Source organism: Panthera leo, chromosome B4, assembly GCF_018350215.1.
Source record: "Panthera leo isolate Ple1 chromosome B4, P.leo_Ple1_pat1.1, whole genome shotgun sequence".
NCBI lineage: Eukaryota > Metazoa > Chordata > Mammalia > Carnivora > Felidae > Panthera > Panthera leo.
In genome coordinates, this window is record NC_056685.1 from 66108478 (window position 1) to 66133475 (window position 24998).

Below are 24998 nucleotides of genomic sequence, written 5' to 3' on the forward strand. Positions count from 1 at the left end.
AGCAAGTACCATTAGCTTATATGGAACTTTTTGAGTGTTGGTTCCCAGACCTAAACAATAGTCTATCTTAGATTTTCTGACACCTTAGGACACATCTTGCTAACAGATGCACAGAATAAGTGGAGATAAAGCACAGATGCTCACAGACATGGTTCAAAGCTAAGGCACCTTGATGATGAGATGCTGAGTGTAGTTCCCAGGGAAGGGGCCTGGTGGCATCACTGTCATGCTCATGATGCACGCTGCCTCTATGACCACTTGCAGTAAAACAAACGCTGCAATCTATTTCATAAAAGCAAAAATCTCTGGATTTCTTTTGGTTAGTGGAAACAGATCCTAATATAGGTCTTTTGTAAAAGTGAAGTGGTGTAATGTGAACTTTTGAAAACTTGGAGGAAACCTGTGTATATCAATCAACATATCACATAAACTGACCCTTTTATTATGTAATAACCTTCTTTGGCTCTTGTGCCAGTTTTTGACTTAAAGTCTATCTTCTCTGATAGAGGTACAGCCACCCTCCCTGCTTTCTTTCGGTTACCATGTGCATGGAGTATCTTTTTTCATCCCTTCATTTTTGGCCTATGTATGTCCTTAGATCTAAGTTGAGTTTCTTATAGACAGCATATAGTTGGGACTTGTTTTTTATCCATCCAGCCACTCCATGTCTTTTCATTGCTGAGTTTAATATATTTTCATTTTGGTTTTCTTTTGATTCACCAGAAACTATTTACCTAAGAGAAGGAGAGAATATATTCATACCACCAGAAGAGTTAGGAATAGAACCTGAAGCAGATATAGTAAACCTGGAATTTCTTTGTTGTTTATCTTAAAACTTCATAGGGATTCTGCATTTTACTTTATAATAAACATGTGCTTTTATTAATGTTTTATATTTCTTAACTTTGCTGTAGAAAGATATATGAGCTTATTGTGTGGCTCTCACTACTGCCAGATGCACTAATTTGAAAATAAATTTCATTTTACATAAGAACTATTCAATCTATTTTAGTCTTTATCACCAAAAGCACCATAAATTAATCTTTTAAAACTTGCCATGATTTCTATGGCATTTGCTGTATGCATGGACATATTGTTGCACTTTGCAAGTAAAGCTAAGTTTCAAACAAAATCATATTTTGAGCTACCATTTCTTCTAATTTAGTCCACTTTAAAATATTATAATTTGTGATAAAATAATTGAAATGCTACAGAAACGTGCTAAGTAGAGGCTGATCACATCTCAATCTATCTTCCAGAAGGTAACCCTGATATATACTCTTGCAGATTCAAATTATATTTTAAAGGTATTAAAGAAGCTTGCTGCTTAAAGGAAACTGATGATGAATCCTTCTGTAAATTGCATAATTAAAACTTTTATTATTAAAAGCCTGCTAAATGTCTTTTTTCATATATAGGCAATCCATAATTTATATTTTAATATTACTGTGATAAATCTGAGAGAGAGGTTAACTTTGTCAGGGGTTTGGAATTCAAACGCATTCCCCTGGAGTCTTTTGTCAGGCAACTTTCTGGGATCATGTTTATAAAAGTGCATAAGTGGTTGGTTCAGATTTCTGGGATATTCTTTCAGCTTACTATTGGTTCATAGGAATAAAGAGGGCAACAAGATAAGAAACTGACTCAAGAATGTTTTATTTAGGTAGTTTAATTTTGATATATGCAATGAATTAAATTTTAATACTAATTAAATCTTACTAGTTAAATCTTAATATGTAAATATTTCAATACAAAGTAACAGTAATTTTTATGTTACAAAGTTGTATTTTTGGCAGTGTGATGAAGTGACAGAGTGTGTCCACAACCATATGTAGTTTTGTTGCACTTTCTTTTATGTGCCTTTATCTTTGGAGCACAGCTAAAAGGGCTTAAGTTTATGCAAGGCATCATAACAGTTATCTGGGATAAGATTATTCTGTTAGGGATTTTAGCTCCAGCTCAAATGGCCACTCTTCCATATCCATTTTGTCATCAATAAAATAGGAATAATAACACTACTGACAGCTCATAGAGTTATTGTGAAGATTAAAACAAATATTCCACATGATGGCATTGAGCACATTGTCTGAGACAGACTATGGGTTCAAAACTGAAAATTAATTTTAGTTGATTACCTGCATCTAGCTATCTAGATACAAAAATCTAGTCAGTAGTTAGAAATTGATAGATCCCTCATAGAAACTGAAATATGACAGCCTCAAAACTAGTAACTGGTTAGGCACAAGAAACAGAGGACTAGTAGTTAGGAAATAATGCATATTATTCAAGTCAAGGGAATAGTAAAATTTTCATGATAGCCTGAAAAGATAATTGATACTTTCATTGGTATATTAGTTTATTTTCAAGTTATAAGCTGGTAAAAAATACCAACAAAATATATTTCAAATAACTTAAAGTTATTGAGGCAGAATTCTAGATGAAGAGAAATTTTGAAGATGTAAACAGGAATGTAAAAATAGTAATCGCCATATATCCAAGAGGGCACTGACATTAGTCAGGGGATGAGTAAACTCCACTCTATTACAACCATGTCTCTATAGACACATGATTTCCTTAACATGTTTCTTCCTCCTATTGCTAGTTATTGAGAATTAAACATAGTGTTATAGATATTAGGTGTATTAATAAATTCATACATGGAAAGGATTTCTTTGATTTTAAATTTGTTTTCAGTGTACAACATAACGGTCATGCATTAGTTTTGGTAGGCATGATCGTCTTACATGTTAACTTGGTTAGGCTCTGATAGCCAGTTATCTAGTTCCCGTGAAGCTACTTTGAAGATATAGTTAATATCTACAATTGGATGACTTTAAGTAAATGAGACTATCTCAAAAATGTGGATGGGCTTCATTCAATCAGTTGAAGGCCTTAACAAAAACGGTTTTCCCAAAGGAAAAGGGAGTCTGACTCAAAACTGCAAGAATATCAACCTACCTAAGTTTCCAACCTGCCAGCTTTCCCTACAAATTTCTGATTTGTCAGTGCCTACTATTGCATGAGCCAATTCTTTAAAATAAATTTATCTATATATCTATATTTGTATGTCTTATTAGTTCTGTTTCTCCTGAGGACCCTGCCTCATGCAGTAGGTATCTATCACAATCACATTTTCCATAGGTCATTAAAATAGACTAAGTATTATCATTAACAGTTCCTTCAGTTTTCTATTATAAACTCGCTTATTAAAATGTAGTTATAATGCATGGTATACAGAAAATTCAATTAAACAAATAGGTGTGGATTTATTAGTAAATGCAAAGAATTGGGTTTTATGTTGGTTTATAACATATACATTATAAATTATATTATTATCATAAATATTAAATATAATTTAATTTAAATATAATTTATAACATGGTATTTATATATATGTGTGTGTGTGTATATATATATTATATATAATTATATATATATGTGTGTGTATATACACACACACACACACACATATATATATATATATAATTAAGTCACAATTCCTGTCTTCAGCGGAGAAAAAAATCTACATGTAACAATTGAGTGGAATCAAATTAGTGAGTGTTTTGATAAAGGTATTCATAAAATGACAATTCATAGCTCAGAAGTAATGATTCTCTATGGCTGAAGTATGGCACATTTGGGAGAATGTGGAGGGAAATGAAAGTGGATGAGTGGTGGTAGTTGGATATTAAAAGTTCTTAAATACCAAACCAAAGTGTTCAAACTTAAACTTGTCACAGGGCACCAATGGATGTTGAGTGGGATTTTTACATTGTCTGAAATGTTATTCCCTAGACAACTTTATGAAAGGAAAACTGGTAAGACAGGAAATTAGAAGCAAGCGGTTGGATAACCTCAGAACATCACAAAGAACTTTCAAGTTTCACAAACATGATGCTTTGGGTGTTAACTCACAATATTGTTATTTCAATATTATCTAAAAAGTCAATAGTCTTATAAAATAGATTTAAGTTCTAAAAATGAGCATACGGTTAAAATTATTATTCTTAAAAAGAATAAGAATTCTTCAAAATGTTAATAGAAAACTATCACAAATTAAGCTTTTATCAATATAGAAAACACACTTTATAAGAAGAAAAAATCAAGCAAATAAAAAACCATTTGCTTTTTATTTTACAAAATGTATTTTTAATGACAAATACCTTAACATACAGAATTCAGTTATTAAACATTTGTTAAGTACACTTACCTCCTATATGATGGGCATGTTGAAGAACTGATGAATGCATTTCAAAATAACAAAATACTCACTGAGTTTTATTTAAAACAGGAGTCTCATACACTGTAACTATGGAACTTCTCATGATTTAGAAAAAATGGTACCTTGTCTTTTAAACTGATAAATTTTTTGGATGGTGATTTTGGGTCAAACAGAAATTGTCTGTCTTAATAAAAAGTTTAAAAATTAAAGTAAACCTATTCTCAAAGATAAAGGAGTAAAGCATTTCTTATGTAGCTTCATAATAAGACATAGATACATGAGACTTCAGATTGTATTGGAAGGAAAAGAGGATTCCTCAAAAGCCGTATCGTATGTGTTTCTTATTTTCTCTCATTAAAAAAAATAAGAAAGAATTATTAGATCATGGATTATTGCTGAGAATCTGATAGTTAGCTGGCATCTATCCCTATCTTTGAGAATTTCTTAAAATGCTAGACAATACATGAAAAATGGTAATAGGACAGTATAGAGCCTACAGTTTTAAATGGTATATAGAAATGCAGCTAGAAATTGTATATCTAAAAGTTTAACTTTAATAGTAGAGATATCCAGGGTAAAAAATATAAAATTAACTAGTAAACCCTCGAGAACATTTATCATAACTAGCATGAATTCACACAAAAGAAATCCTATCCTTTTTCTATCTTTTTATAAAAGACAGTCATCTGTATAGTACTGGGTGAGAGAGAATGAGACAACTATAATTTATTTTGTACTAATATTATTTTTTGATACTGTTTTATTTGACAAACATCAAAAAACTAGGAAATAGAGTACAGATGACACTACTCACATAGGCTAATATAATTAGCTAGGATATGTTTTTCAAATTACAGGTAATGACCCATTAGTGGATTTTGAAATCAATTTTGTGGGTCAAGACCTGTATATATATATATATATATATATATATATATATATATATATATATATATATATATATATATATGAAAAAAAAATAGAAATAGAAAGGGAAGGAAAATTTCCAGACTCATTTTATGAAGCCAGCATTACTTTGATTCCCAAACCAGAGACCCAGCAAAAAAAGAGAACTACAGGCCAATATCCCTGATGAATATGGATGCAAAAATTCTCAACAAGATACTAGAAAATCGAATTCAACAGCATATAAAAAGAATTATTCACCATGATCAAGTGGGATTCATTCCTGGGCTGCAGGTCTGGTTCAATATTCGCAAATCAATGTGATACATCACATTAATAAAAGAAAATTTAAGAACCATAGGATCCTGTCAATCAATGCAGAAAAAGCATTTGATAAAATTCAGCATCCTTTCTTAATAAAAACCCTTGAGAAAGTCGGGATAGAAGGAACATACTTAAACATCATAAAAGCCATTTATGAAAAGCCCACAGCTAATATGAAAAGCCCACAGCTAATATCATCCCCAATGGGGAAAAACTGAGAGCTTTCCCCCTGAGATCAGGAACACGACAGGGATGTCCACTCTCACTGCTGTTGTTTAACATAGTGTTGGAAGTTCCAGCATCAGCAATCAGACAACAAAAGGAAATCAAAGGCATCAAAACTGGCAAAGATGAAGTCAAGCTTTCACTTTTTGCGGATGACATGATACTCTACATGGAAAACCCGATAGACTCCACCAAAAGTCTACTAGAACTGATACATGAATTCAGCAAAGTCACAGTATACAAAATTAATGTACAGAAATCAGCTGCATTCTCATAAACCAATAAATGAAGCAACAGAAAGACAAATAAAGAAAATGATCCCATTCACAATTGCACCAAGACTCATAAAATACCTAGGAATAAACCTAACCAAAGATGTAAAAGATCTGTATGTTGAAAACTATAGAAAGGTTATGAAGGAAACTGAAGAAGATACAAAGAAATGGAAAGACATTTCGTGCTCATGGATTGAAAGAATAAATATTGTTAAAATGTCAATACTACCCAAAGCAATCTACACATTCAATGCAATCCCAATCAAAATTGCACCAGCATTCTTCTCAAGGCTAGAACAAGCAATCCTAAATTTGTATGGAACCACAAAAGACCCCAAATAGCCGAAGTAATATTGAAGAAAACCACAGCTGGAGGCATCACAATTCCAGACTTTAGCCTCTACTACAAAGCTGTAATCATCAAGACAGTATGGTATTGACACAAAAACAGATACATAGACCAACGGAATAGAATAGAGACTCCAGAATTAGACCCACCAGTGTATAGCCAACTAATGTTTGACAAAGCAGGAAAGAATATCCAACGGAAAAAAGACAGTCTCTTTAACAAATGGTGCTGGGAGAACTGGACAGCAACATGCAGAAGAATGAAACTAGACCACTTTCTTACACCATTCACAAAAATACACTCAAAATGGATAAAGGACCTGAATGTGAGACAGGAAACCATCAAAACCCTAGAGGAGACAGCAGGAAAAAACCTCTCTGACCTCAGCCGCAGCAATTTCTTACTTGACACGTCTCCAAAGGCAAGGGAATTAAAAGCAAAAATGAACTACTGGGACCTTATGAAGATAAAAAGCTTCCGCACTGCAAAGGAAACAATTAACAAAACTAAAAGGCAACTGACGGACTGGGGAAAGATATTTGCAAATGACATATTGGATAAAGTGCTAGTATCCAAAATCTATAAAGAGCTCACCAAACTCCACACCCGAAAAACAAATAATCCAGTGAAGAAATGGGCAGAAAACATGAATAGACACTTCTCTAAAGAAGACATCCAGATGGCCAAATAAAAAGATGCTCAACGTCACTCCTCATCAGGGAAATTACAAATCAAAACCACACTCAGATACCACCTCAAGCTGGTCACAGTGGCTAAAATGAACAAATCAGGAGACTAGATGCTGAAGAGGATGTGGAGAAATGGGAATCCTCTTGCACTGTTGGTGGGAATGCAAAGTGGTGCAGCCGCTCTGGAAAACAGTGTGGAGGTTCCTCAGAAAACTAAAAATAGCGCTACCCTATGACCCAGCAATAGCACTGCTAGGAATTTACCCAAGGGATACAGGAGTACTGATGCATAGGGGCACTTGTACCAAAATGTTTATAGCAGCACTTTCAACAATAGTCAAATATGGAAAGAGTCTAAGTGTCCACCAACTGACGAATGGATAAAGAAGATGTGGTTTATATATACAATGGAATACTACTTGGCAATGAGAAAGAATGAAATATGGCCATTTGTAGCAACATGGATGGAACTGGAGAGTGTTATGCTAAGTGAAATAAGCCAGGCAGAGAAAGACAGATACCATATGTTTTCACTCATATGTGGATCCCGAGAAACTTAACAGAAGACCATGGGGGAGGGGAAGGGGGGAAAAAAGTTACAGAGAGGAAAGGAGGCAAACCATAAGAGACTCTTAAAAGCTGAGAACAAACTGAGGCTTGATTGGGGGGGTGGGGAGAGGGGAAAGTGGGTGATGGGCATTGAGGAAGGCACCTGTTGGGATGAGCACTGGGTGTTGTATGGAAACCAATTTGACAATAAATTATATATTAGGACACCATAGAAATAAAATAATAGGACACCATAGAAATAAAAAGGAAATATATGATAAGTATTATTCCATAAATAATCCTTTTTTTTAGTTGTTTGTGTCCAGAGTTGAGATGTAAAATTCATAACTTAAAACAGATTGTGGGTGGAAATATTTCAAAAACCTGAGCTAATATTTCAAAAACACTCAGAAAATGGTCATCAATGTATCATTGTCAACCTGAGGTGGACTTCCACAGCAGAGTTCCACTGAGGTCAGCCCCAATACAGGGGTATTTTAGTATCTTGTCTATGTCCCAGATAATGGAAAGTAGAACACATTTAAGTCACTCATGATGTCCAGTATGGAGATGATTCAGTACCAGAACCTTTAAACAGAGAACTGAGTTTTCATATCACCTTTGTGCATTGATAAAATTATCCAAATGCAGTGTATTTTCACGTTCTTACTACATATTTGGAAGGACACAAAAGCTACACTTTTTAAATTTTCTAAAAATAAGGCAGTGTTTCATAGGATCTGCAACTGGGTCAAACTTTTTAGGGATTTTAAAAGTGGTGTCTAATTTATTTGTTTATACACTGATGAAGAAAATGATAAGTGTGTACATTTTTACATTTAAATTTTTTTCTAGAATATGTAGTTGGAATCATAAGCAATTATATTCTGAACTCAATACTATGTACTATATACAGGTAAAGCTCTGGGAATTCTTAAAATTAGCTATTATATTAATTTCAGAGTGGTTAAAATAATGTGCCCTATATTATCACTGAAAGACTTTAGTTGTCTTCATGGAATTTGGTCTCTTATTACTTCTATGTTACCATGGGATGTGATATTAGATTGAATGATTTACACCATTGAGATCATAATCGATCTTGTTATTGCTCTCATGGCTGCCTTTTCAAAGAATAGAACATTTTTCTTGGTTGAACAAATACAGGTTCTGATAATAACTAAGTGTATATTTCTTCACTTGAGATTTTGCTGTAAAGTTCTCAGCAAAGTATTACAATAGCTCAGTGGAGACTCTTCCCACTGTATCTTTTTCCTCATTTTCTTAGAGGTAAATTAGAAGAAAATACTTTTCATTTGTGGAGTCATGGTAACAATAATATAATTTCACTGCTGTCTGGGACACTGGGATAAACATCTTGTCTCTGTCCACTTACCTTGCTACATGATTAATTACAGGAGCGAAGTTGGTTGGCCCATACAGTTGTACAGATTTCAGACTCCTATAATAAGCCTCCATGACTCCTTCAATGCCATCACAGTAGGGATTTTGAGGGTTTCCATTCTGCAGAATTTACAGGCAAAAAAGAGTAAAAGTTAATAGTGTCTATAAAGATCAAATGAAAAAGAGAAACGATATGTTTCTCAAAGATTTTTTGGAAGCACAGATTTTTTGGAAGCACATTAATATCATAGCAAAACATAATAAATTAAGTGGTCAACAACAGATTACAATATATTATGTAGATTATGATATGATGAATCTAATATATAGTCATTAAAAACTGATACTCTTCATAAAAAGAACCGCAGAAAATTCTAAATAATCTTGAGAAGCTGAATATCACAACATTCCATAATTAATGGCTTCATTTTACACATGTCTGTGAATATGTAGAGAAGAACATATAAAAATCCTGAAAAGAAGTAAATATTAACAGTGGTTAACTCTGGGTGATTACATATAATTGGTGGCTTTTTTTCATTCTTTAAACTATTAGTCTTTTCTGAGTTTTCTGCAGTGATATCTATTAAAATCAAGAAAAAAATTGCTATCCATTCAGTTTTACCTCATAGAAGGAAAACTATGAAACGTCTGCCACATGCACATTTTCATGTTGCAATAACCCCAAGCAGAGAAGGAATGCAATTTGGTGTGAGAAATGTCAAGACAAGGTAAAAGGAATAGAATCAAAGAATCATCCATGTTCTTTAAGGGAAATGAGCTTGCCATTAGGTTCTTATTCTGGAGATGGCACCTAGAAGGGCAACTTTACACCTGGAGACCTAGACCAGCTTTTCCATACCTTAAATGCTTGAGGGTTAATTCTCCTAGACCAGATTTAACAAATAACATGAAGCAGTATATTAGTTATCTATTGCTTTGTGGCAAATTACGTCAAGAGTTAGTGGTTTAAAACAGTAATTATTTCTTATCTCAACATCTTTTGGGTGTCAGCAGCAGCTTAATGGATGGTTCTTGTTTGGCATTTCTCATGAGTTTGCAGTCAGTATGCCAACCTGGACACCTGAGAGCTTAACCAGAGTTGCAGAATCTGCTTCCAAGAAGGCTCATTTAAATGGCTGCCGGCAGGAGGTCAACATGGTCTCTCTGCAGGGCTGCTTGAGTGTTCTTACAACATGGCAGCAAACTTCCTCAGAATGAGCAATCCAAGAAGACAGCAAGAAGGAAGCCCCAATGCCCTTTATAAGCCAGTCTCATAAGATGCACACCATCACTTCTACTTTAATCTATTTGCTAAAAATGCATCCCTAAGTATAGCCTATGCTCAAGGGAAGGGGAGTTAGACTCCACGTCTGAAAGGGGAGAAGTATTAAAAACTATAGATACATTTTAAAACACTAGAGACCTTAATTATATTTAAACATAGTTAATAATAATTTCATGATGCATGTTTATATCTGAACAATCACTGGCCATTTATAACTAAAATTTGTTGAATTTTATATACTAAGCTTTACACTAAAGCATTTATATGTATTATATAGATTTTATAACAACCCTAAAAAAAGCAGATAAAGTATTGTCATTATCTCCACATTACAAATGAAGAAACTAAGGCACTGAGAGCTTAGATAACTGTACCCCAAAGTTATTTCAACCACTTCAATTTTGCCATTTATGAGAGAGGAATTTTTACCCACTTTTTCCTATTAATTTTGTCTTTTCATCAAATTTTTTATTCATTAACTATCATGTCAATTTTTAAAAACATAAAAATAATAAAAGCCCTCTTATAATTTATAATAATATAGACCTCTTTATAATTTTATATTATACAATTGGTTACATTAATTGATTGAAATTATAATGTAAAAGCTTAATATTTAGCACAAAGCAGTTAATGATTGCTTTTGATGTTAATCTGAGCTGACCTATTTAACCTTCCTTTAAACAAAATTTTACGGTGTTCTTTCCTTTAATCAGATATGAAGCTGATTAAAATTAAAACTCATTATTGATTTTTAGCATATAAAAATGTATTCCATATCTGCCTTTAGGGTGAGAAATACAAACCAAGATGGTTCTGAGCAACTTTTTCATTATCCTTTTAACATTTTGACTAAGGGTTTATATTTCTAGAAAATAATATATTTTCTGTATTCCTGTGGAACCGAAATTACAAGGTCACCATTTTTCTCACCATTTTATTTCTTAGTGGAAAGATAATTAGTGGATGTTCTATTCATCATTATGGAATATTTAAAGCACTGATTTCTGGGGCACCTGGGTGGCTCAGTCAGTTGAGCGTCCAACTTCGGCTCAGGTCATGATCTCACAGTTCGTGGGTTCGAGCCCTGTGTCGGGGTCTGTGCTGACAGCTCAGAGCCTGGAGCCCGCTTCGATTTCTGTGTTCTCCTCTCTCTCTGCCTCTCCCCTGCTCATGCTCTTTGTCTCACAAAAGTCAATAAACATTAAAAAAAAATTATAAAGCACTGATTTCTGCATTAGTCCTAATTCTGTAATAAATTGCTCTAAGAATTCCTCATATGAGTTGGATGATAAAAATATTTATGATGTAAAATTATACACTTTTTAATATATGCTTGGCATGATATCAGGATTATTTAAAATAATTTACAGCTATTAAAATGAGATTTTCCTTTTAATAACAAAGTTATAATGAGTTACACAAAGATTTTTTTAAGTCTGTTTAAAACTCCTTTCACAAACCAATTATGTGTTAGTTACTAATTACTAACAAGCAATTAGTTTTTACTTGTTAAAACAAATTAAAATGAGCTCATGTGTGCAACTAGCCCAAAAGCACAGGATATTTTTGAAAATAAGTGCATTCAATTTTGTTGTTTATTAATGAAGGGGGCAGTGGATGCCCTATTTTATATTTCCATTTTAATTAACAACCTTTTCCATTTATAAAATAATGAATGTTAATTTGTAGAACACATAGCACATAAAGAGCAGAATTTGAAACGAGCACTACTCCCACAGTGCAGACTTAAGTGTGGGGAGGGAGTTGGGCCCTTCTCCATTTTCCCCTCCATTTGGTTCCCTGAAAGATTGTACTGAATATTTAGATTCAGTTCTAAAAGAGAAGACTATATATAGTCTCTGCTGCTGCCTAGAACCTATAATACTTTTCAGCAGGCCTAACAAGCTGACAAAATGTTGAACAGAAGCTCTAAGGAGTTTTTACTTTACTCTTTGAAATGTATCTGCTGCTGCCCAGAGATTGCTTACTGTGGGGAAAAGTCTCCCTTTTATTCAATAAATAAACATCTGTTGAGCTTGTATTTTATGCATACAGTGTTAAGACCCTTGCTTGTTAAACTGTTAGCATCTAAAATTTTTTTTTAAATGTTTATTTTTATTTTTGAGAGACAAAGACAGTGAGAGCCAGGGAGGGGCAGAGAGACAGAGAGAGGGAAACAGAATCTGAAACAGGCTCCAGGCTCTGAGCTGTTAGCACACAGCCCAATGCAGGGCTCGAATTCACGAACCATGAGATCATGACCTGAGCTGAAAGTCGGATGCTTAACCAACTGAGCCACCCAGACGCCCCAGATTGTTAGAATCTAGATGGATGACAACACACACACATGTTAAATTGTGCAGATATCTATAAATGACAAGATAAGTGAAAAGTAGGCCAGCACTTTTCGAGATCTAGTATGAAAAATCACTTGGACAGGTGTACCATTTCTCTATTGATCATTGCAGGAGACTTTCCTTTAAGGGTCACTGGCCTCATGCCCATTACAAATACTTCCTCTAAAGCTCCACACTATTATGCTATTATATTTTCCGTTATAACACCTTAAGGAGTCATCAAAATCACAATGGGAGGAGAGCAATGACTCCTTTTCACAACATTTGTGCTAATGTGGTGGTACCAGCACATTCTTCCTTTCCTTTTCCCATTCCCTGTTCTTTTTCCACTATGGAATACATGAATATATTCTTATTCATATTTCAAATAAAAAGCTGGGGTTTATCTGAGACCCTTTGGATTAACAGCAAAGAAAACATAAAAAAATAAGTTTTTATGTTCAACTTTCAACATTTGTGTTAGCCCTAAACTCACCAATGAGGGGTTATTTAATTTTTAAGAAGGCCTCCCTTGCTAACTGAAAGATTACTTGAACTCAGTGTGATAAATAGATTAATATTTATGAATATACATCACAAATTCTTACCATGAAAATATGAGGGTTTGTTGGGATTACAGAGTATATTAGTTGTTAGATTGATATGGGACAGTTTTTCTATTTGCCATTTCAGCACCTAGAGACAGTTAAGGATGAAGTTAACAGAATAGTTTAGCAAAAAATCAAATCAAATACTAACTCTTTGAAGACCTACTTAAGTCTTACCTGTCTTATTTACCCAAGAAAACAAAAGTGCTTTGAAAAAATTAATCAGTTAGTAATGTTAAAGTTCATGCGCTATCATCAGTGTTGTTTTCATCTTCAATTTGGGGGACTATTTTTCATAACTTTAAAGGGGTATGATCTCTATCCTGTAAGTATTTGAGTTGGGTTCAAGAACTTTTAAGATGCAAATAATAAAAAAAAATCCTTCCGTGGCAATAGATATTTGCATCGGTTTTGTTGTGAGGAAAGAATTTGGAAGTAGGAAAAGCAGAAAATGAGAGGTTTAGAGAGAGAGATAAAAGGGAAAAAAAAACCATACACAAGGGTGAGAAGAAATGTATGGAAGGAAAAATTAATAAGCCCCATTTAGTTTAACATAATTATTCTCTTTCTTAAGCTTTAAAATAGCTCATGACCTTTTTCCTGAAGCACTTAAGACTTAGCATCACATGAGTGATTTTCATGGTTTTATAAGTTTCTGGGAGATTTTAATTCTCTAAGACACAACAAAATCCCAATAGATATTTATTTTTATATGACAGTGGGAATGTGGCATGTGGGCTATTTCATGGAAGAAAGAATTAAAGCCTCCAGCAACCTTTCCTGAAATTGTGTGGGCAATGGAATAGATAAGCAAGGATAAGTATAGAAATAAAAATGTAAAAATACTGCTCTTAAAAGATATTTAAGGAAGTTTAAATCTAATCATACAAAAGCTTCAGGAAGTGTGTGTGTGCATATGTATGTATCATAATCATACTCTATCATGGTGTTAAAAAGCACATATCTGAGAGGTGGGATTCATATAGGTACCGTTATAAAATTTGCTTTAGTAGTAGTTAAAGAGCATGTATTCTAAAATAAGACTGATCTGGGTTCAAGTCCTGTCTTCTGGAATCCTGGTTAATTCCTGTGACCCTAAGCTGAATTATACAACACATGGGACACTCTTTAACTATATTCAATATGACTGACACTTCCTAGAGTGGTGCAATGTGACAGTCATGATATACCTACCACATAGGAATTTTATGAAGACCATATAAGAAAATGATTGTAAATATTTGGCTTGACACCCAGTAATTACTCAAAAAATGGTAGTATTATTATTTTTATTTTGCTTGCAGAATTTCTAAAAAATCTCTGATTATGCATTGCTTCTGTAACATGAATAAAAACAGCAAAGACTTACAAAGATAATGGGGATGCAAGGATTTACTCCTGAAATGTATAGAGGGTAGGGAAGCACTTCTAAACAGAAAAAGCCAAAGTTTTTCCAAAATGACAGGCAACCATTCCTATATTGATTTTCCCATTATTTGATCAGAAAGTACAGGGAGAATAAGGCTGACTGGGTGTATAAGCATTATCTTTGTAGAGTTTATTTGGAAAACAGAGTGCATTATCTTCAATTATCAACATTGCTTATCTTCAATCACAAAATATGGACTAGATCTATGTAAACATTAACTAGATAAATATTTATTTCAGTCATATCTATTCCATTCTATTGAAATCATAATTATAGCCACAATTATTGCTTCACATTAAAAGAAATTAATTTTAGTCATAACTAATCCTTTAAATTTGAACATGGTAGGTTAAGATAGTCACACATTCTTTGAGAGAGCCTCCCATTGAGAGGTGAAGGTTACTTTGAAACTTGGCTGGCCTTAGTGATTTGCTTGACTAAGAGAATTTAGCAAAAACAACTTTTTGGGATTTCTAATGCTATGGTATAGAGAGCCCTGCAGTTTCTGCCTCAGCCTTTTAGAATGCTCATTCTGGGGAAGCTGGCTGCCATGTAAGAAATCTGACTACCAAGAGATGGCCATACTGTGCTGAGGTCCATGATAACCACATGGGCAGGTCATATGTTGAAAAAGGGAGAGATGTCCAGGCAACTCAGCTATTTCAGTCATCTTGAGTATCAGATATGAGCAAAGAAGCCATCTTAGGGGACATGCTGGCCCTAGAACACATGATATGGAGAAGAACTGAGCAATCCAACCAACAGCCAAAATGAAGCCCAGATATATGGTTCTAGTCAACAATTCCAGCCACCTCTAGCCAATCAAGGCATCCTACTTAAGACCCCAGACATCTTGAAGAAATATATCATTTCCTATTGTATTCTGCTTAAATTCCTGACTCCAAAATTATGAGTATATGAAATAGTGTTGGTTTATGCCTCTAACTTTTAAGGAGTTCGTCATATAGCAATAGACAACCAGATTAGACCCTCTGAAACCAGATGCACTATAGATATATTTATTACTAATCTATTTCACTGTCTTTTTCTTCCATTATATCACACTTCTAAATCAATCATTTTGCAAAATTGAGCTGAGTCTATAGTCAAAAGAGTTGCTACGTGACTGACTAAAGCATAAGTAGTGAACCAACATTAAAAGATATTATTTTTTTCAAAAGATCAAATCCTTGTGATGTACTCTTACCAAAGCAAATTCATGAGATATCCTTCCATCTGGAGGCAGTTTTGCACCAAAACCTAGAGCTGGGAACATTTTATCACTGTCATAATCTTGAACGATTTCTCCCACTGCTTTCAGGGCCATTCCATAGGCATTCAGTTGGTAAGGATTCATGTAATGGAGAGAAGTGGGCTGGGCAGGGTTGCCTGATGACAGAAAAAATATTTCAAACATAACTGATTAGAGTAAAGATGTCATTTTCTTGACAACATTTTCTTGATGTCTATTTCAGAATGAAATACTTAAAATTATGTTTTCTGCCTACATCCATACTATGTCAAATAGTTTCTTTTTGGATGGATATTAACATAGAAATAGTTATTACATTATACAGACATGTAGAAAGTTTTCCAAAGATATGCCAAAGCATATGCAGATTTTGTCAGAAATTATTCCTCACTGTCAATGCCACAGGCTATTTTTGAATCTCATTTACAGAAGAAGTATTTAAATACTTTTGTTAAACTGATTTTATTGTCATCTTTATTTTTAAAAAATCATGTGCCTTTGCCTTGAATCCTTATACCTATAATTAAAGGACTCAACTAATTTAATGGGCTTCAATAATTACAAAGCTTCCTAAAGTTCTGTTACAAACATAAATTGAATATTTGAGAAATATCCCAATTTAATCACTTAAAGAAAAGAAAGCATAGCGATTTTCAAATTCAAGCTAATTAAATATCTGTATTTGAAAAATTCTTCACTGTTTCTAACTATACATTAAACTGAGAGTCAGAAGGCTCAAAGTCCAGTCTCAGAATTTTCAAGACAACACCTATAAAATGTCTGCAATAAATCCTACCACAGTGTTTACTGAAGGACAAAATGAGATTATGTGTGAAGTGATTAAAAATACCAAAGCTCCATAGAAATGTAAGGCTTAACTGCTACTGTTATTACTGTCTGGGTCATCCACAAGGTTCTGAAATTTCAATATACTTATACTCTATAGGGTGTTGGATTTGAATAGAGATGAATTTGAGTCAGAAAGAAATATACGTGCTACCACTCAAATACATTGAGATTCACATTGAGTTGTCCTAATTACCAGCACAAAGGCCGCTTGAAAGTCCACTTAGTTTCTTAAGTGAAAATGGAAAGCTAAATGGGACTTGTAATAGCACATAAAGCTCAATTCTACATTAAAACATTGCCTGAAGAAGGAAAGCCTCAGGGCACAGTTCTTTTCTGATAAGAAAAAAAAAAATAATAATAATCAGCACTTGTGATCCAAAGAGAAACAAAATTAAGAAGAGATATCCCCTTGGTTTATAATACATATAATTGTACACAGAACATTTTTGGTCTAAAAATAATGCATTACATAAATGCAACTGTATTTCCAAAGGATTACCCGCATTCAAGGGCTGGTCCCACATGACAAAATTTCTGAAAAAGTATCTTCTGACCAAATAGCCTTAACATTCATTCCTCTCGATTTGACTAAACTTTGGAAAGAGTTCTTCATAAATATAGACCCCTGACCTTCCTTTTCTTAGAGCATTTGCTTTACAAAACTTGCAATTATAAATTCTTTCTCTGCACCTTTGAGATGTAAATCTTCTACTACCCAGGGATGTCTTTCTCTAGGACCTGGAGACATCCCTTTGAAATGTAATCATGGAGAAAAGAGCACTCCTATCTCCTAGTCTGTTTGGGAAGGTAGGAGCCTAGCTTCAATAAGTGCTGACTAGCAAACAGGCCAATGACCCCTGTAAGGTCCCTCAGTACTTTTTCATTAGATCACAGAAGCACTTAAAATCCCTCCCACCTTTTGTTTTTGAGGAGTTGAGTTCAATTTTTTCCCTATATCCCAGTAGACTCGACCTCCAGTAGACTTTCCTCTATGTCAACAGTATTGAATAATGTCTTCCTTGCCTGTTTAAGTTGTCTGGTGCAATTTTTCATTGACACTTTATTCTAAAATTAGAATTTTGCACTTGGTCAAAAGCCCACTGGAGCCACAGGGAAGCAATATCATTACTTGACTAAGTGGTTATCTAACACAACTCTCAAATATAAGAAGAGTTGTTACCTATTGGCTGTAATAAGGCGACTAATTCTATCTCATTAAGAAAATCATAACTTAAAATTAAAATGCAAATACCACTCATACCCTAGCATGTCTAAACATCTTCGCCTATCATGCAGAGCAGGGCTGGATCCCACTCATGCAAGGACGTCACTTCTTTCAGGCATCTGTGTCAGACCAGTCTCTTCACTGTATCACTAACGATATCTTCCTTCCTATCTCTGCCTCAATTGCCACCTTGTCCTGAAATTCACTTCATTCTCTGCAGCTTGTTTTATTTGCACCAGACAACCTTCCTTGTTTATTCCAACACTTATAGTCTTTTTTCTCCTACTCAAATGACTCTTGTGTTCTGCACCACAAAATCTGGCAATTAAAAATTTGCCAAATTGTCCATTCTTTGAATCTGGGACCATGTTTGTATTATCTCTGTATCTGCAACAATGCATATGAAAATGAACTTGTGGTAGGTTGATAACATTGGGGCCCGAGTTACATGAATAATAATTATGATAGCAGGGAATTTAACATGTATTGAACACCTTACTTCAAGGTAAGTCCTTCAACAAACCTATAACATGGGTACTATTTTATTGTACCCATTTTTCAGATTAAATAACTTACCCCTACTGGCATAGTAAAAACTGATAAAATTCAAATGTAAATCTAGGCAGTCAGATTCCATAATGTTTATTCATAGCTAGAACTCTATACTTAAGGATTTTGTAATACTTTAAACACTGGATATAATGAAACTTATATTTGATTTTGTTTTAGAGTTACATTATACCTTTATAAAAAATCACACTTGAATACATTCTTGTTAAGGAAGTTTTATTGATATATAATTCACATAATTTACAGTTCAGCCACTTGAAATGTACAACTCAATGATTTTTAATATATTCACAGATAATTACAACCATCAGTCTGATTTTAGAACATTTTTATTACCTCAAAAAGAAACACTGTACCTATTCACTATTGCTCCCTTATCATTCCATCCAGCCCAGCTCTAAACAATGATTAATCTACTTTCTGTTTCTATTAATTTGCTTATTCTGGACATTATATATAAATAGATTAATATGTAGTGTTTTGTGACTAGCTTCTTTCACTTAGCATGATGATTTCAAGGTTCACTTATGTCCTACTATGTATCAGCACTTCATATTTCATTCCTGTTTATTCTTGAATAGTATTCTCCTATATGAATATACCACATTTTGAAAACCATTTATTAGTTGATGAATATTTGGATTGTTTCCACATTATGGCTATTATGCTGCTATAATCTTTTGTGTACAAGGTTTTGTGTGGACATATGTTTTCATCTTTCTTGTGTATTCATCTAGGGGTGAAATTTCTGGGTCGTATGGTTACTGTATGTTTAACAACTTGAAAAACTGCCAATGTATTTTCCAAGGTGGCTGCACCATTTTACATTCTCACACACAGTGCATGAGGCTTCCAGTTTCTCCACATCCTCATCAACACTCATTATGCCTGGATTATAGCCATTCTAGTGGGTGTGAAATATTATCTCATTATAGTTTTGATTTGCATTTCCTGATACCTAAGTTTACTCAGTATCCTTTCATGTGCTTAACGATCATGGGTACATCTTTTATGGAGAAAGGTCATTCAGAACCTTTGCCCATTTTTAAATTGGGTTATTTGTCTTTTTTTTTTTTTTTTTTTTTTTTTTTAAATTTTTTTTTAATGTTTTTATTTATTTTTGAGACAGAGAGAGACAGAGCATGAACAGGGGAGGGTCAGAGAGAGAGGGAGACACAGAATCCGAAACAGGCTCCAGGCTCTGAGCTGTCAGCCTAGAGCCCTATGCGGGGCTCGAACTCACGGACCGCGAGATCATGACCTGAGCCGAAGTCGGACACTCAACCGACTGAGCCACCCAGGCGCCCCTGGGTTATTTGTCTTTTTATTGAATTATAAGAGTTCTTTATATGTTCTAGATACAAATCCCCTATGAGATGTATGACTTGCTAATATTTGCTCACATTCTGGGGTTTGTCTTTTCACTTAGTTAATAGTATCCTATGAAGAATAAAAGAATTTTTATTCTGATGGAGTTCAACTTAATTTTTTTTCTTTTGTTACTTGTGTTTTAATGTTATTTAAGAATCAACTGTCAAATCCAAGATCATGAAGGTCTATCCCTATGTTTCCTTCCAATAGTTTATACTTTTAGCCTTTTATACATTTAAGTCTTTGATCTAGTTTGTGTTAATTTTGTTTTTGATATGAGAAAAAGGTCGAACTTCAATCATTTGCATGTGGCTATCCTGTTGTCCCAGCACTGTTTGTTACAAGACCATTTATTCTTTCCCCTATTGAATTGTCTTGACACCTTTCTTAAATCAGTTAACCTTAGTCTCATGGGTTTATCCCTGGAATCGCCATTCAACTTCATGGAACTATATATCTATCTTTATACCAGCATCATGCTGTCTTGATTACTGTTGCTTTGCTGTAAGTTTCAAAAACGGGAAGTATGAACATTCTTACTCTGTTCTCTCTTTTCATGTCTGCTTTGGCTCTTCTGTGTCCCTTGAACTTCGATATGAATTTTTGAATCATCCATTTATTCAAAAAAGGCCTTTCAGGTTTTGACTGAGATTGCATTGTATCTGTTGATTGCTTTGGGAAATGTCCTCTTAACAGTTGAGTTTTCCAATCCATGAAAACTGTATATTTTTCTATTTATTTAGATCTTTAATTTATTTCAATAATTTTTTTCAGAGTATAGTTTCTAGAGTATAAACTTTGCACTCACTTTGTTAAATTTTTCCTAAGTATTGCATTACTTTTGATACTACTGTCAATAGAATTTTCATAATTTCATTTTCAGACTCTTCATTGGAAATACATAGAAAAAGACCGGGTTTTTATATATTGATCTTTTATTTTTCCATCTTGCTAAGTTCATTTCTTAGTTCTAATAGATTTTTAGTGAATTGATTCCTTAGGGTTTTTGTACACAAGACTATGTCATCTGCAAATAGAAATAGTTTTACTTCTTCCTTTCCAACCTGGATTTTTTTTTATTTCATCTTGCCTGATCGCCATGACTACAACTTCCAGTAGAATGCTGAACAGAAGTGGCAGAAGCAGTCATCCTTGCCCTATACCTCATTTTAGGGGAAAGCATTAAGCTATGCTAGGTACGGGTTTTTCATATTTTCCCTTCATAAGGTTAGTAAGTCAATTTCAATTCCTAGTTTGTTAAGTGTTTTTATCATGAAAATATGTTGGACCTTGCCAAATGCTCTTTTCTGCACCAATTGAGAGAATGATGTGATTTTTACATTTTCTTCTATTGACATGGTATGTTATTTGCTTTTTGAATCCTAAGCCAACCTTGTATTCCTGAGATAAATTTTACTTTCTTAGGATATATAATTTTCTTAATATGTTGGTGGATTCAGTTTGCTAGTGTTTTATTGAGGATTGTTATATCCATACCCATAAAAGATATTGATCTTTAGTTTTTCTTTTCTTTGTCTAGTTTTGATATCAAGGTAATACTAACCTCATAGAATCAGTTGGGAAGTATTCTCTCCTTTTCTATTTTTCGTCAGAGTTTGTGAAGAATTAATGGCAACTCTTCTTTAAATATTTGGTAGAATTCACCAGTGAAGCTTATATGGACATGGACCCTGATAAACTTTGAGGGTATTTTTTTATTACAAATTCCATCTCTTATTATAGGTCTATTCAGATTGTCTATGTCTTTTTAAGTCAGTTTCAGTAGCTTGTGTCTTCCTATTCAATAGATTCTTGCTCTTCTAGTTGTGCTAATGTTCATTAGTGAATAAAAGTAGTGTTTTAAATCATTTAGACTTTGTTTTTTTTTGTTTTGTTTTTTTTTTTTTTTTTGTTTTTTTTTTAAGAAGGAATGGATTTAAATGTGGATAACAATCATAGCCTTGGTTAATGTTTTGTTTTTTGTTTTTTTTTTTTTTTTTGCTTGGTCACCTCCCCAAATGCTTCACCATAGATCACACTTGGAGTTTCTTTTTTTTTTTTTTTCAACGTTTTTTATTTTATTTTTGGGACAGAGAGAGACAGAGCATGAACGGGGGAGGGTCAGAGAGAGAGGGAGACACAGAATCGGAAACAGGCTCCAGGCTCCGAGCCATCGGCCCAGAGCCTGACGCGGGGCTCGAACTCACGGACCGCGAGATCGTGACCTGGCTGAAGTCGGACGCTTAACCGACTGCGCCACCCAGGAGCCCCTAGACTTTGTTTTATTCTATGTTTCATGTTTTACTAAATAAAATACATGAATAAAAATAATTAACTTGAAATCATAGTGTTGAAGAATAAACTTCATATTTAATCAAAGGTGAGTTCAATTAGATTTTGGTCTCATCTCTATTCTTAATTCTAGTACTAACAAGCCAAGATGTATTTAGTAAAATGATTTTATGAATATGAGTTTCCTCATTTATATAAGAGGATGATTGGAGTAAGTGATCTCTAAGGTTCTTTCTTACCTGAAAATTCTATTTTGTGCAATGTGAGTCACTGAGAGAAGTGTGAAGTAAAGGGAATATAATGTGAGAGCCATAAGCACAATAAGTAATTTAGGGGGAAAAACTAGATAAATATAAATTGATGGCAAATTCTGGTAAAAGTTAAATAATGAGATTTAAGTTATTAGGATACATAATCACTCATTTCAAATGATTGTTCTGTTTCAGAAAAAGTTACTTCAAAATAAGATTTAAAAAGCTGACTCTCTTTTCTTTTTGAAATGTTTGATAGGCAAATTATGAATATCTATAATGGGGTATTACATGACACTCCCTCTAAATTAAATGTAAATATGTTAACATGAGTAATTTTTAAAAACAAATAGTCAAGTAAAAACAAAGAGAGTTGCATAAAGTACAGGTACTTAAGGTACTATAAAATGAGGATAATTCAACACACTTCAACAGTATAGTTATGTATCAAGATGAAGGAAGGAGTGGGACAGAGCACACCATGGGCTTAACTAGATCTAAATTTTTTAAAAAAATATGTGAAATAAAAATTATAATACTTCAATATTTAATAAATTTGAATGGGACTATTAGGCCTTTTTTTTTTTTGCATTCCCTTTAGTCATTTGTATACCTGAACTATTTCATAATAGTAAAAAGAAAGGAAAAGTTACCTGAATTTTATATGAAACAACAGTTCAGAAGGATATAAATGTAGGAATCAAATATCTAAACTCATGAAAATAACTATCTTTCAATTAATTGCTAATATTTTTTACTAGTGGATAGTCAGAATACTCACCATTTGATGCTGTAAAATCAATAGCCACTGTGAAATTGATTTGCGTTCTAGAATACAAGTAAACAAGAATCATTAATAATGAAATAATCTCATAAAAAAGAGTTTGACTTCCATTTGTGTTATTTTTTTTTTTTTTAGCATCATTAAGTTTCTTAAAATATAGTATATACCGGATAGCATCAAGATAGGCAGTTTTAAAAGGTAAAAGCGTGGCAAAACACCTTTACAATCATACAGCTGTAAAATATGAAAACGAGTGTTAGGAATAAAAATAGCTCCTATTTGGGAACACAATAACTAAGTGAGGGTCGTATAATAAAGAAGTCAAACTGCAAATAACGATTTGCCAGTCTCCAATGCCAGCATTTACTATCAATTTGCTTTTAAAACCATCTTGCAGTCATTGTTGAATTATTATGCCCTTAAAAGTGTGGCACAGCTGAAATCATCTCTAATAATATCATTCCTAAACCAATTCTTTCCACAATCCTGAACACACAGGACTTTCTTCTGCTTTCTTCATAAATGAAGCATTTCAGATCCTGATCAGTATTCCTCTGTGTGTGAATTTATAGACATAGATAAATATTTATACAGATGATATTGGTTATATATAGTTTAAATTTTCAGCACAGTCCCCCAAAATTATTTTACTGGGTTAGTTCTGTTTTCTTTCCCTTTTTTTTTCTGATAGAAACCTAAAAGGTAGCATTTTCATAAAAAAATTCACTCTTTTGGATACACATCTCTGACTCTTTCTGTATGTAATTTTAACCCTTTCTTAGCAAACAAGGGGAAAAAAACCCACAAATAAGCAACAATGAGATGATTACTTGGATAACATACAATCACACCTAATTTAAAAAATAATTTAATATAAAAAGTAAGCCATTTGAAAACATGAGTGCTATAAATCACCTTATTTTTAGAGACAAATTACTTTTGACATATTGCACAACTCATTAAATACTTCAAAGTTTGGAACTGCTATTTAAATGGTGCTGATGATTACGAATATAATGATGACGATGGTGATGAGGTTGATGATGATGATGGGTACTACAGCATAGGGTCCCTTGTGGTTCTCTGAGTATAAATCATACTAATATTTCCTTCTTTCTCTACAAATTCAGCTTCCAAATCCCTAGACTATTCAGGTACTGAAACATATTCCACATTTTTTTTCCTAAGGAATGAACAACCTTTTGTGCTTTGCATTTAATAAAACTAATACAGATTCTCTTTATAGCTATAAGCAATTTTTTTCAGTAGAAATTAGGTTTATAGGCTAAGAATATAGGCTAATTTGGAGCATGACACTAACCCGTATGAACCAAAGGAGTTAAAAACTTTTAGAAAAAGAGTGTTTTTGAGACATCTGGGAGAACATTTTGAGATAATAAATCCCTTTGAGGAACTGAAAAGAACAGTCACCATCAGCACATTGCTTCGTCATTCTGGTGCAAGGGAGAGAAGTGACTGTAATACAGGGTAGTATGGTGTTAATAGAGGGTAGTATGGTGTATTAGAAAGGTGCAGCTTTTGCATCTGAAAGAACAGGGTTTCAATTCCAGCAACCCAGTTGCTGACATTAGTCATGTTTCAAAACATGGTGCCTCAGAGGTCAGGTGCCTGGCACGCAATAATAGCAAGAACTAACAGAAAAACTAAATGAAATATTATATCTCTATATATTTATATGTGTGTATATATATATAATGTGGATTACAGATACACATTATATACTATAAGCATATAAAATGTGCTTTTACATAGCTTATATCAACTAATTTCATAATA

General features: G+C 33.5%; 1 protein-coding gene across 1 annotated transcript in view; it reads right to left on the bottom strand.

Moving 5' to 3' along the window:
* CPNE8 (copine 8) overlaps positions 1-24998 on the bottom strand; it is a 231751-nt gene that overhangs the window by 29602 nt on the left and 177151 nt on the right. The window contains exons 14-16 of the mRNA XM_042946250.1: positions 23199-23245; positions 15815-15996; positions 8936-9063 (exon numbers count right to left, since the gene is read on the bottom strand). Coding sequence (XP_042802184.1) covers positions 8936-9063; positions 15815-15996; positions 23199-23245 — 357 coding nt within the window. The remainder of the gene's footprint in view (positions 1-8935; positions 9064-15814; positions 15997-23198; positions 23246-24998) is intronic.